The 14,424-nt window shown below is 34.4% G+C and overlaps 1 protein-coding gene across 1 annotated transcript; it reads right to left on the bottom strand.

The window, feature by feature from the left end:
• Window positions 1–5,777: 5,777 nt before the first annotated feature.
• Window positions 5,778–14,340, bottom strand: LOC134537795 (proteasome subunit beta type-7). The gene is made up of 5 exons (XM_063378603.1): window positions 14,098–14,340; window positions 8,343–8,670; window positions 7,217–7,384; window positions 6,176–6,339; window positions 5,778–6,078 (listed from the first exon to the last, which is right to left on the bottom strand). The coding sequence occupies exons 1-5, from the start codon at window positions 14,157–14,159 to the stop codon at window positions 5,952–5,954; spliced, it is 849 nt and encodes a 282-aa protein (XP_063234673.1). The 5' UTR covers window positions 14,160–14,340; the 3' UTR covers window positions 5,778–5,951.
• Between the last annotated feature and the right edge of the window lie 84 nt (window positions 14,341–14,424).

Raw genomic sequence — 14,424 nt, 5'->3', positions numbered from 1 at the left:
CTGCCGGCCTGGTTGAGCTCTCGAAGGACACTAGCGGTGTCGCCGCGCGCGACCCCCCTCCCCCGCCAGCCCTCCCGCGGAAACGTGTGAATTTCGCGGGAAACTGAACCGGCCAGGTTCGGGACAAATCGCACATTGAAACATGATTTTGCAAAGACTTAATTATTAATTAATAAAAAATAATGTTTAATAAAATCCTGTGGAAAAACATAATTATAACAATTTGTTGTAGTGCGGCGGAAGGATATGCCACACCCGGCCGGATCCTTGCGCCGGTGTAGCACTCGTTGTATGGCGTTCGCCTCGACGCACGCACTACACTTAGCTGCGCGCACGGGCGCGTTCGGTGCACACGCTTCTAGGAGACGTTGATGAGGCATAGCGGTCTATGCGACATAGAGGAGCATTGGCGGTCGGCGTCAAAATCGAATATAAACAATTAAAAATATTTGATAATTAACAGCTTTTGTTAACCAAGAAACAATTAACTCTCATTAGAGCGGCTTTATTATAATATATCTTTTAAGATAAGAACATAAAACGTGAAAATACGCGATTATAAAAAACAAAAACATACATATTTATAATTTGTAAAAAATACTTTCTTACGTTGTTTCTGTTCGAATCTAAAACTTTGTCTACACACACAATACCTTTAATAAACAGTAAAAAACTTGGACGACGAATTTCCAAATTATACTTTTATTAATAAACAAACATCGTTCTTTGTAACGAATACGCGCGCGCATGCGTGAAACATACGAAAGATGCGAGTAACGAAATGCATTCGTGTGTAACGTTTCGTTACTCGTTACTAGATGCCACACCCGTTACTCAGTAACGAATACATACGGTTTGCTACAGCTCTAAAATTTGCCAGAAATACACATTGCCTGTGTTAATGATTAAATACTTCTGCACGTTTTTTTATGCATTAGTTTTGTTTGCGATTTGTAATGCAATTCGTTAGGTACCTACGAAAATCCTAACCTTAACTTCAATCAGCGTGATTCTACTAGAACAAAAATTGTTTCTTGGACATAAAAAAATGCAGCAATTTAATATAATCCAAAAATATGTTACATGTTATGCATTTTAACAAATGTTATGATACGTAAACAAAACATTTTTAACCGAAATGAGGTTAAGGCAAACACTGTACCGAAGGTAAGAAATTTACTTATTGTTTTAAAAATATTGCTCTCCTAAATCATTTTATGTTACGTTTACCGATATTTAGTTAATTTATTTGCTTATAAGGGAAAAAAAAATAAAATCAATATTTTTATAAATATTAATGCATGCACGAAAAAAGTCACAAGCTCACCAACATTCAGTTGAAGCTGCAAATTTCCCTACTATTCAAATTAGTGTTTTAAGCATATTAACTGCAAATTGTACTTTCTACGATCAATGTTGTATTTAAATTAAAATTTACTTATAATTTGATACGTAAGTCTTACTCCAGAAGGTACTTTATCTCGGTTTTAAGCCATTGCAACTTCGTTTTAATGTTTGTCAAGTTTGCGTTTTTGTATAGCAACTAGGGCATTTCTGAATAAAAAAAACGTAGAACTGCAATAGCATTGAGTGTCCACTCTGTACTAGTACTTTATTTACTCTATGGTATCATTTGTTTTCCAAGATGGCGTGTGTTGTCAACATTGAAAACTGTTTTTTCGGTGGTGGTGGTTTGAAATAAAGACAGACTGAATTAATGAGTTTATGATACCACTGTTTACATTCGTGCCCAAATTCGCTTCGGTTTGTAAGCCGGCTATGTGCGAATTGTTAGTTTGTGCCCGAACAAATTCGCCTTTGTTCGCGTCTGTGCTCACAGACGAAGTGTAGAGCTAGCATTATAGTCTTTGAATTTATTCAACGGTGTATTCATAAAAATATTATTTTGTGAAGCAGTTGCGTGATGAGTATTTTTGTTTAGTTGTAGGTCTACTCCGCAATAGGGATTTAATAGAAATGGCGTTAAGTAAGCCTACAGTGAAGTATCTTGCTGTGTACAAGAAGACACTCAGTGACGAATTTCCGTGCATTTTGCAATCTAGGAAAGGTGAACATGCTGCATTTTGTAAAGTGGTAAATTTCTATAAAATATTGATAATGACTTAGGACTTATTTAGGCATAGTAAATATCAAGAAACTTAAAGATGTTGATTGAAAATTGGGAAAAAAAATTTAACAATCTAGAATTAATGCACTTTTTTTTTATGGTGTGCACGTACTATGCCCTCTTTTTGTGGCCCTGCCTACCCTATATTTTGTAAATGGGAAAATCTTTCTCTTTTGAACTCTCCACAGTAGGCACGTGGAGACAATTATTAAAAATTGCAACTAGCCCAATAAAAATATTACAATTTCAACCAGCTGTTTTTTATAATTTTTACTTAGAAATATGCTTAAAAGCACTATTTTGCATCTTCAAAACAAAATTTTCCCGGGGGAGAACCCCCGGACCCCCCGCTTTATTGGGGGAACAAGTATTTACTCCACTAAAAAACCTCCCTCTTTTGGACTGGCCAAAGTTGGCAGGTATGCCTTACTATTTTAATTTGGTATTTGTATTTAAGAAAACTTTAATAATTACACTGGTCAATAGTGACTACCGTATTGGTCCGAATATAAGGCGACCATTTTTACATAAACGAGAGATGCAAAAATTGGAAGTCGCCTTATTTTCGCACCCAAGACGTCAGAACCGCAAACATTAGTTCCAAGCTGAAAACTACAGTAGAAACATTGTTTAACAAAAACGTTCACGATTTTTTATATTAACTAAAACTTTGTTACCTCACACGGGGAAAAACAATAAATCCACCTAATATTGCAGTAATTCACAATTGTTTGAAGTCGAAAATTAAAATATTTGTTCTTGAGTAAAAACGTGAATGTTGAAGCATCTCAAAATGGCAACCTTTTATTTCACAATTCATATTTGTACTTTGTGTACAATCGCGTGTTAACATTTACGGTAATTTATCTTCAGATTTTTAATGGAAATATTTGTACTAAAATATCACAGTTATTTTCAGAACGATTGTTTACGTTTACAAACATTTCGGATGTAATGTTTGGAAATTCACGGCTGCCAACTGTCTTTCCACAATATTTCTTTGTTGTAAAACGAACATTGCCGAACACGCACGAAGACGCCATATTAACAGGAATTTGGTACGTTGCTTCAAAAGCTATTTTAATAATCCACTCTTTATTTATGTAAAAACCTTTTATAATTATGATAGATTATTCTTTCAAATTCATAGAACAGACTCTCTCTGTCAGAGAGTAATATGGACAAATATACGCGGTCACGTAACCGAAGTTATTCATGGCCGTAAGCTTCATCATGTCAGCTAACCACTTGTTTTGTTCCGGCAAGATGCATTCTTTGTTTGCTTTTTTTACGTTTAACACACTACTAAATAGTAATACGCCTTGTTCTGTGGTAATACGTAGCTTAAGTCAAACGGATAGTTAAATGCTGTATTTTAAGAGTGATTAATAGCCATTGTAAAAATTTTAAATTCGTAGATACAGTAAACTGTGAAAAATGAACAATCACACATCGGTGGAACGGCGGGGAATGAGCTCTAGACAAATAAACAGCTCTGAAGATGACAGTAAACATACGAAAAAATTTCTAGTGTAATACTTAAAAATGTAAATATTTTCTAATTGTTTTCTTTTGACTTTTAGGGTAGGCCATTCAAACTTATTTTAAATAAGTAATGTGATAAATATAAATTAATTGTTATACATACATGCAAAAACAATTTATCAACACAAAATGTATGTCTAATGAATTTTCACATTAATTTCTACCAAACATTATTTTTACATTTGTTTGGCCTCCTAAAACTGCAGGTCGCCTTATATTCGGGGTCGCCTTATATTCGGGCCAATACGGTATTTTTCCGGCTTGTAAATAGCTATTTCTGATTCATTTCATTATGAAAAATAAAATGACAGTTACATTTCTGGTTAGCTAGTATTACATAGTTCTCAGCTTCAGCTCATTCAAGTTATAAGAATAATTTTTAAGCAATTTGACGCCTGGAGATTGTGTTGGCACATCTGAGCACAGCAGTGATGGGTTAAGGATAATTTTTGTAACTTTTAGGAAAATTTGTAGTCTAGAGATGTTAGCACAACTGAATGCAGGAATCATCAATCATGCTTGGTAATATTTTGTGAAATTTTTTATTCTTGTTTGTGACATTTGCTCTATATAGCTTGTTTCAGGTATTGATTATATTAAGTATCTTTTGTGTATAAATTTAAGATACTATTTATTCTGAAAAATCAAGTTTTCGCTTTTAGTTAAGGTTAGATAGACTCTAGGATGCCACATAACTGTCAAAACTCTTCTGACAATTTTTGTCATGTGTTTGGTGAGAGGATATTTTCTCTCCAGAAACAATGAATTACTCCAATCATAAAAACAGCACATCACCACTATTTTGGGATACAATTAGGAATCTGCAATACATGTGCCGTGAACCTACAAGGTGCAAATCCATGTGATTTAAAATCCAGTTTAAAAAATTTGACCGATTCTGGTGACTTTGTGATTGTGTCAGATTGTTGGGATCAAACCTACAACTAGACTTCTGTGAATATCAGTTTTTTTAGTTAAATCAAATACAAATATGAGTAGTGAATTATTCTCGAAAGTGAAAATCAAATTCAAATAGCAAGAAGAAGAAATAAAATTCCACTAAAAACATTTGTCACAAAACGTAACAAATACTAAGAGGGAATAAAGAAAATTATGTAGTGAAGTGGCTTTTGGAAAACTAGACTGATTATACTGTAGTGAGAGTTTGGTCAAGTCAACTACATGAATGATACGTAAAATTATTGTTAAAATTTTGAAGAATAAAATGTTCTTTGATGCAACAACCTTTTACTTTAGTTTTTATTCTTCTTATTTCCCTAGAACCATTTCCAGAGATTGTTTGTAAACCACAGAATACCGTGAAATCCAATCCATTTCACGAAATTAATTTTTAATGCTGTATTTGCAAAATGGTGATTATTCACATATTTTAACCCTCGTTATCAGCACATTTTAGTTGTTTACGGCAAAAGTGTACATATTTTCTTCAGCAATATTACAAATACATTTTCTATTAATTTCCTCTGAAATGTTGAACCATTATTTAGGTTTGTTTTGTTTTTATCTGTTTCATCATAGGTACATACATAAAACAAGTAGGCTGTTACTATGTCCATGGTGACATAGCTTGTGACTATTGATTTATTTGCCATTGCAACTAAAGCGTTAATCGGAAAGGAGTACGTATCTGTGTTTTGTGTTTTTATACACACACAATTTTTTACATGCATTCTTGCAGATGTGATTTTTCCAAGAGTTAAGGATGAATAGACAAAGTAAAAAATAAGCTTCAATTAAAAAATTTAGGTCTCTGTAAACTATTTCCCTGCAGTAAAAATGAAAATTGAAAATTTATAGTGTTTATAGACATTGTTATTTCAGGCTATATGTAGTAGTGGTTTATAAGAGATCACTACATTAATGGGTTTATTTATCTTTTACAGAAATAATTTAGAACTACAGAAAGCTTGAAGTGATTAGAAAAACATTTCTCCACGACAAAACTTATATCTTATATGCATTCTTTATGTGGAAATGCATCTAAAATTGATAAAATTACACTGCTTTTATTAAAAGTGCAATTGATAAAATATGAATGGTGTAACACTATTTCTTAACTAACTGATTTATAAACATGTGGTTATTGGTAAATTTTAATTTTTCATAAACAAGAGTTAACTTATTCCTTTTAATTTATGCTGAAAGTGGGCATGACATAAAATTAGAAAAAAAAATTGCCACATTAATACACAACTGACACATTTCTCCAAATATGCAGCTTTTGTATTCAAACACCTTTCAATTCAAAAAAAGTCCTTTAACTTGACGTGTCCATGGCTTCTTCAGACACATCAATGCTGATGGCAATCTCTTCGACTATCACTGGAACAATCTTCGTATTTAGAACTGCGGTGGTGCCCGTCTTGAAGCGGTATGTCCCTTGCCTGAAACGCAAAATTTGCACGACAGCAATTACAACCACTTCATATTCACACTAGCATAATCTCTGTAGCTACAGGACTCTACGAGGTTGAACATTACCTCTTTCCCTTGACATTGGCTTGATCGTAAGGACGCAGGTAACTCACTCCGCCACCAGCAGAGGGAGATCGAATAACGCAGATGTCAATGTTACTCCCTGATCCTAGATCATTGAAAATTCCAGCAGCAATTGCATCTCGCACAATTTCCTTACCTTCCTCTTCCTGCAAAAGCACAAAATAGAAAATTAAAAAAAAAAAAAAAAAAAAAAAAGTCAGCATGAACTTGTCTATGGCTTTTTACTTAAACAAACTATGTACAGTATTAAGCATCTGTGTTTACGAGAAATCAATTGAACTGAGAAGGTCAAAATAACTTTAAAGTTTAGATTTTGAGGTAAAAATCTTTCTTTGTAACTGCTTCAGGGTTACCTCAGACAAAAACATTTGGAAAACTGTAAAAAAAAAAAACTCAGGGAATTGAACAGGTGGTTTCAAAACTTGGAAAACACACATAAATTTACAAAATGTTAATTACCACACTGGATAAGTAATTTTTTTAATACTACGTAGTGTGTTTTTTATGATATAAAACCAGTCTATGTAGTTGACAACCAATCTGTTAACATTAATATTATACACAAGAACAAAAATCTAATTAATCAACTGTGTTTTGATTTAATGATATCAAGCCCAATCAAATTTCGATAGTCATAATGGTCATAATTAATAATGTATTTTTTTTTTTTTTTTTTTAGTTTTATATAATATAGTAATTTAATGTTACAGACTGGCTGGGCAGGTATCAATAGCATTGATGGAAATGATAACAGTTTAGATAAAAAAAAAATATGTGATACTGGAAGCGTGAATGCAAGTCACTTAATCCCACAAATACGTTTACACTGGAACACATCTCGTAAACAGTAACATCTTTAGAGACAAACACAATGCAGGAAAATTGGGGAAGGATTCACCAAAAGCACTGGGTATAACACCATCTTAGTTACTTGACCGGTGACTTCGGGAAAACCAGGAAAAAATGAAAATCAGGACTGGGGTCCCGGTCCCTGCTCGACAGAAGCAAGCTAGCAGCACTCACGGTCAGCTCCGGCTTCCACCGGGACTCGAACACGGCCATGGCGGCCAGGGACCCAGAGCCCATGGTCGCGTACGGCAGCTTGTCGGTCGACCCGTGGGGGTAGATGCAGTACAGGTGCGGCCCTGAGGGATCCACCCCTCCCAGCACGAGAGCCGCGCCAATGTGCCCCTTCAGCCACAGAGCCACAGAGCCACATGCACCTCGCACACACTTGCTTCCGGATAGTTGTCAGCATTTTCAAAACAATTAGTAACACCATAAATCTTTACTTAAAATACTTTAGTTTCTCTAAACTAGTAAACTAAAAAGAAGAAAAAAAAATAGTAACTAGTTCCCTAACACATTTCAACAATTCTGTGCTAAAAGTACTGCTCTCATAAAGTAAGCAAATTTTACTTTGGTTACATATAAGCTTCTGTGAATCCTGCTTTCTATATTCGAATCAAATATTAAATTATTCATGAAAATTTTACAAATATAATTCAAACATACAACAAAACTATTTTTTTCCAAAATAAATAAATAAAATAAAAAGGTGAATTGATGCAAAAATTCAGTAACAATCTACAGTTTAAAATGGTTACTTCACAAACTAAGTTACAAAATTCTATACATATTATAATTTTATTTATTTAACATGTTGAAAGTAATTTATATCTTGGGGAAAAGTAACTACATGGTTATGAAAAAAAAAAAATTGACCTAGTAAATTTCAGAGGTATCAGTGTTGAATTTTTTAATTTGCCTTATTTACTCTAATATTTTTCTTTGGATAAGTTTTTTCTTGTAATATCAAATCCTTGGAATACTAAGCAGGGGTGCAACAACTAAATTTCCAAAGGGGGGGGGGGGGGGGCAATATACCTTTTCATAAAGAATCATCGATCCCTCCTATTGAAGCGGGGGAGGGGGGGGTCCAGGGAAAAATTTGTATTTCAAGGTGGAAAATGGAGCTATTTAAGCAGTTTTATTATATAAAAATTGATTACACAGCACTTTATTTGCCCCCGTTTGCCCCCACTTCAAGGTTTCAGAGGGGGGGCATAATACCCTTGTTGTTGCACCCCTGATACTGAGGTTAGTATTTGATAATTAACAATGGTATAAAGTATAACGGCAGGCCCACCTGGTAGCGGAACAGCATCTGCTTGAGCAGGCGGTTGGCGACGACCACGGGCACCACGCGCCCCGTGTTCAGGCGGTGCAGCTCCAGCTGGGAGGAGATCATCTGCGTGGTCATCTCCGTGTCGGCGGCCGTGCCCGCCCCGCAGCAGTACATGTTGCCGGCCAGGTAGTGGATCTTGGAGCAGTTCTTGTCCGACACGATGGTGTCCTCGGTGGCGCGGGTGTCCGCCCCCAGGATCACCCCGTCCTTGTAGACGATGCCCACGATGGTGGTGCCCGTCTTAGTCGCCTTGGGCGCGGGGAACCCTCGGCCTGCCAGGTGGGCGTTCCTGGGATCAACCAGCACAGACACCACTCCATGTACTTGAATTATCACTTAGAATGGGAAAAAACACACATGGTCCCGGCCATTGACATAAAGTCCCTTTCTTTTTGAGAACAGTCTCTGCTATGCTATTTAAGCACAACATATATTTACGTCACTATAGCAAGCAAACTAGGCATTCTCGCATGGCAGTGGCCGCTCACTGCACAGGCTACCTAAATTGGCCTATCAATACAGTTTCAATCACAAAACACCCTTTAGATTACGTACCAGACTATTTTCGTCATTAATAACCACACTTAACACAAGTAGTACCTACCAAAAAAGATGCACAGACAGAGTTAAAATGACGGTAATGACGTTACTACAGAGCTAATTGACATCAATACAATATTTCATGTTATGCTTATAATATTAAAGTAACAAATTAGGTCTCCTGCCTCATAATAACTATCCCAGAAGTAAGCACAGGAGTGCTTCAAAACAAAGGATATATAAAAAAAAAATTTTTTTTAAATCTTAATTTTTTTCGAATAAATGTGTAAAGACACACTCTGATACTCTAAAGTAGTTCAGCAGAAATGACTGTTTTAATGGTTAGGTTAGGTAAAACAGTTCAATCTCATTTATCAGTTTACAGTTGATAGAAAATTATTGTTGGCATTACTTGTAATGCAAATATAAAGACATAGGCCAATCTTTAATGGAAAACAGTCTCTGTGATGCTAAAATAGCAAGAAATAAATTTACATTACTATCGAAAGAACAGACAATCAGGCCAATATCTGGTTGAAAGTCTCGGCTACGCTAACAAAAAATAAAGTACAACATGGCGACAGCTAAGTGATTTCACCGAATCCAGTAAGAATTTTAAAACACACTTTTCAGGGTGAATAAAAAATGTCCGTACAGAAAAGAAAACAAACTAAATTCTGGTTTCTTTTTTTGAAAGCAGCTCAATTTGAAATTTAAAGAGCTTATATTGCCATCCAATAAAACAGTCAACTACATAAAAGTATCACAATCATATTAGATAAAATAATTAGGAAAAACATTAGGAACTAAAAATAAAATGCATTTTTGAATTTTCAAACAACATGCAAATGTCCTGTTCTAAGAATTCAACATCATGAAAATCATATCCTTGTATGAACATGACTACTGTAAAATAATTCTACTGCAGCTAATAAGAAATAATAGAAATTGCAGTGCCATTTTACATAGTGATTGAGAAGAAAGTATGGACACAAAAAATTCATGTTTAATTTTTTGTTTGCCTTTATTTTGTTGCACCTCTGTGTTCAATATTTACCAAAAAAATAAAAATAAATTTTTTTGTAAAAGCAGCAACACTAGAAAAGTAATTATCAGATGTTGCGTCTCTTTACAATGGAAAAAATAATAAGAAAAAACAGTTTTCACACACTACACACTTGCTAAATTTACCCTGAAGGGATGGTTTCTTATTTCCTAATAGTTTGTAAAAATAATAGTTTACAGCTTACATTACTAAACCAGCATCTGATGTCGTCACGGTTTCAGGGAACAAGAAGTAAATAAAAATGGAAGATATGTTTTTTAAGTACCTAACTTACTTAAGATGTTCTGAAAACATGGTTTAATTCCTACTGCTTCCTTAAAAATAACAGTTTAAAGCTTACATTACAATACCTGTGGTTTCACACTGCTAATGCCCTTCATTGTTTACTCGCGATTGTGAATCGCTTTGTTTAGCACAACTGTAGCCAACTATGGAGAATTAAAAATATGATAATTCTTCCATTTCATATATTGAAGTTTATCCCTGGATCTTGAAGGCTTGATCCCGATGGCATGATCCTGTTGGCTTGATCCTGTGGTACATGATGCCTACTGTTTTAATTCAGTATGCGGGAAAATCCTGAACATAAAATAAATATTGTCTTATAATAATGAATTACGATCGAAAGTCGAATAAAAAGAATTTTTTTCAACCTGCAATCATAATTCTTTTTTATTTCACAATTTATTTTAGTGCAGAATCCTCTGACGTACTTAACTAAAACATAAAATAGCAAGCAACATGTACACAGGACCAAGCCAACAGGATCATGCCATCAGAATCCCAGGATGCCGGCGATTGTGTGAATACACAGGTATTGTAATGTAAGCTGTAAACTGTTATTTTTTCACAAACCAGTAGGAATTAAGAAACGTTCCTTGCAGAGTTAATTTACGAACGTCTCTAGTACCTATATGGAAAACATTAATTCCTATTTATTGCTGGTAAGTACAAGTATTTCGTAAAAGTACAAGTATTGTAATATAAGATATATAAATTTGAATTTTTTCACAAACTAGTAGGAATTATGATTATGAATTATGATACTCCTTGGGAGTACATTTATGGACGTGTGTAGTGTGTGAAAATGTTTTCCATTTTTTTTCATTTCTGTTCTAAAATGCCGCAACGTCCGATAGTTACCGAACCTCAACCATGTATGTACCCTAAAACAAATGTGTGTTAAGACCCTTTAATGCAATCTACGCACATCAAAACTACCTTAACTCTAAATTACCAGCAACCTCTATGTTCTATTGGCCCGAAAAAAATTAAACTAAAGCTGTATCCGAATAGTGGCCTAATGGATCCCTTAGCTAAGGGATCCATAGATAGTGCATCGTAATGGACGCGGCCATCTTTGAGTTGTATCCGAATTCTCACAAGGGATGTCGATGCATCCTCTCATGCGTCCACTAAGTCGAGATTTTTAGGGATGCGACTCTCGCATCCACTGATATGTCCATACATCCCTTATCTTTGTTATTGTGAACATAACCCTTAAAGAGCAAACGGTAAATATGTAGTTCAGCGGTACTTGCGAAAAAAAATGTTTAAAATCTGAAAATACTTTTATTGTATGCTCTTCAACTTCCTCTTTTCATTAAAAGCGGCGGAGGTAAGAAATTCCAAATACTTTAGGAGATATCGAATTTTTAAATTTCATCATATGTAGTTCAGCGGTATTTGCGAAAAAAAATGTTAAAAATACGAAAATACAATTATTATTATATGTTCTTCAACTTCCTCTTTTCATTAAAAGCGGCGGAGATAAGAAATTCCAAATACTTTAGGAGATATCGCCGTTCTTATTTTGCTATACAAGACCTGTGTAATCATTCGACTGCCGGAATTTTTTTTATTGCCATGTGTATGTGAATGCCTAATTAATGAAAATGGTCGATTAGGTCAGGTCAGTTACATTATAACTATGTACTTTAAAACAAAGCGTACATTAAAAATAATATGAATTAATTTCAATGGTTCTTTAAAGTATTTATAATGTAACTGACCTGACCTACCAAACCGGGACAAAGGATGAACAGTAACAACTCACGTAAAATTTTTATGTTACTTATTACTTGCGCAACAATATCCAAATAACAAATAAGACTTTAAAATTAGAAACGTTAAAAACTCACCAAAGTTGTAGGCAGTAATTAAACACCGGGTAAATATGTAGTGTACGGATTAGCGCCAAAAAAAATTGCACAAATATAAAATAACTTTCATTATATGCTCTTTTACGTCCTCTTTTCATAACCGCCTGCGGAGATAAAAAATTCCAATTACTTTTGGAGATATCGCCGTTCTTAATTTGCAATACAAGCCCTATGTAATCATTCAACAGACGCCATTTTATATTTTGCCATGTGTGTGTGAATGCCTAAATAACAGAAATTTTCCATTAGGTAAGGTTTGTTACATTATAAATACTTCAAAATAAACGGAAATTAAAAATAATATCAATTAATTTTACTTGTATAGTTTTAAGTATTTATAATGTAACTGACCTGACCTAACAAAACGGGACAAAGGTAGATTAGATCAGGTCAGCTACAGTATAAATACTTTGAAACTGGACGGACATTAAAAATAATAAAAATTAATTTTAATGGTTGTTTAGTTTTAAAGTATTTATAATGTAGCTGACCTGACCTAACAAACCAGGACAAAGGATGAACAGTAGGAACTCACGTAATTTTCTTTTTACGTGATGTAGTCGTTCAACTACGTCGCGAAAAAAAAATCATACTTGTAAACAAGCAACAATAGAGAACGCGGGAAGCCTACGATTCACTCATCCTTCTGGACATACCCGAATACTCACGTTGGCAAGCCTTCTTTCAACAGACGAGAGGCAAACGCCCAATTGTGCATCTCCTGTTTTTTTTTATTGTAAATAAATATACAACTCATGAAAACTAATGGTCAATTAGGTTTTGTTAGCTACATTATAAATACTTTAAAACATTGTGGATGGTTGATTTGGTTAGGATAGCTACATTAAAAATACTGTGAAATCATGTAATCGGTTTCCTAGCGCTGGATAGCTACATATTAAAAAGTTATTTGCTAAGCAACCATAATATGATTTTACAGTTTTTTTAATGTAGCTATACTTACCTAATATAACCAACCATCCACAATGTTTTAAAGTATTTTGAATTACTTCTTGCTAATTTTAAGAAAAGAAGGCTTGCCAACGTGAGTATTCGGGTATGTCCAGAAGGATGAGTGAATCGTAGGCTTCCCGCTGAATGCCGCATCAGTGCACAGCATGAAAATTAAAAAATTCCATATCTCCTAAAGTATTTGGAATTTCTGATCTCTGTCGGGTTTAATGAAAAGAGGAAGTTAAAGAGCACAGAATAAAGGTATTTTCGGAATTTTATATGTTTTTTTAACAAATATTGTCCAAATATGAAAATTAAAAAATTTGATATCTCCTAAAGTATTTGGAATTTCTTATCTCCGCAGGCGGTTATGAAAAGAGGACGTAAAAGAGCATATAATGAAAGTTATTTTATATTTGTACGATTTTTTTTTGGCGCTAATCCGTACACTACATATTTACCAAACACAGTTTTAAACAATAAATGAACTAAATGATCATGTATTGGTTCATTTGAATTCTGGCCTATCACGAACAATCACGTGACATCACTATCCAATAAAAAAAATAGATACTCGTAAACAAGAAACAATGGTGAACGCCACATGAATGCACTGGTATTGTGATGAAATTAAAAAATTCGATATCTCCTAAAGTATTTGGAATTTCTTACCTCCACCGCTTTTAATGAGGAAGTTGAAGAGCATACAATAAAAGTATTTTCAGATTTTTAACATTTTTTTCCGCAAATACCGCTCAACTACATATTTACCTCCACATTAGTACAATGACAGCCAACAGGTAGTGCTAGCTGTAAAACAATTCGGATATCGTACATCCTTTAGAATGCATCCTTTAAACTGTGGGTGCATTTGTTTAGGGATGTAGGGACTTGAACTTAAAGGACGCATGCCTAGGTATTCGGATACAGCCTAAGTTTATTCCTAGAATTTGTGTAGTTATGGCTGTATGTTAAATTTATACATTTAGATTACCTTCTACAGTTTTCGAAGGAAAATCCAGGAGTAGGAATTTCACAAGCGACTGCTGTTGCCATCTTGCATACAAATTATTAACTAAAATAAATCGTCACAACTTACGAAAATCCAATTTAACAAAATCAACAACAATTCACAAATTCTCAAACCTTGCGTGACTTTCGATTCCACAGTAAACTTCATAGACGGAAATAACATCAAAGCGTCACTACCAATGAATATTTGACAAAGAAGAATTTACAGACGTAGCGCTGTATTTACAGGATTAGGAACTAAACGAAAATGGCGGTTATAGAGTGGTCAAGGCGGGAGTTTCAAACTCCT

This window comes from Bacillus rossius, chromosome 12 (genome assembly GCF_032445375.1).
Source record: "Bacillus rossius redtenbacheri isolate Brsri chromosome 12, Brsri_v3, whole genome shotgun sequence".
In the NCBI taxonomy this organism is placed as follows: Eukaryota; Metazoa; Arthropoda; class Insecta; order Phasmatodea; family Bacillidae; genus Bacillus; species Bacillus rossius.
Note: the sequence above shows the minus strand (reverse complement) of the source record. Positions and strands in the feature narration are given on the sequence as shown.

Coding starts and splice junctions, on each gene's coding strand:
- LOC134537795 (XM_063378603.1), bottom strand. CDS start 14,159: ATGGCAACAGCAGTCGCTTGTGAAATTCCTACTCCTGGATTTTCCTTC. Junction 6,340..7,216: donor GGTGGAAGCCGGAGCTGACC/GTGAGTGCTGCT, acceptor GTGCTTTTGCAG/GAAGAGGAAGGTAAGGAAAT. Junction 6,079..6,175: donor GCCAATGTCAAGGGAAAGAG/GTAATGTTCAAC, acceptor TTTGCGTTTCAG/GCAAGGGACATACCGCTTCA.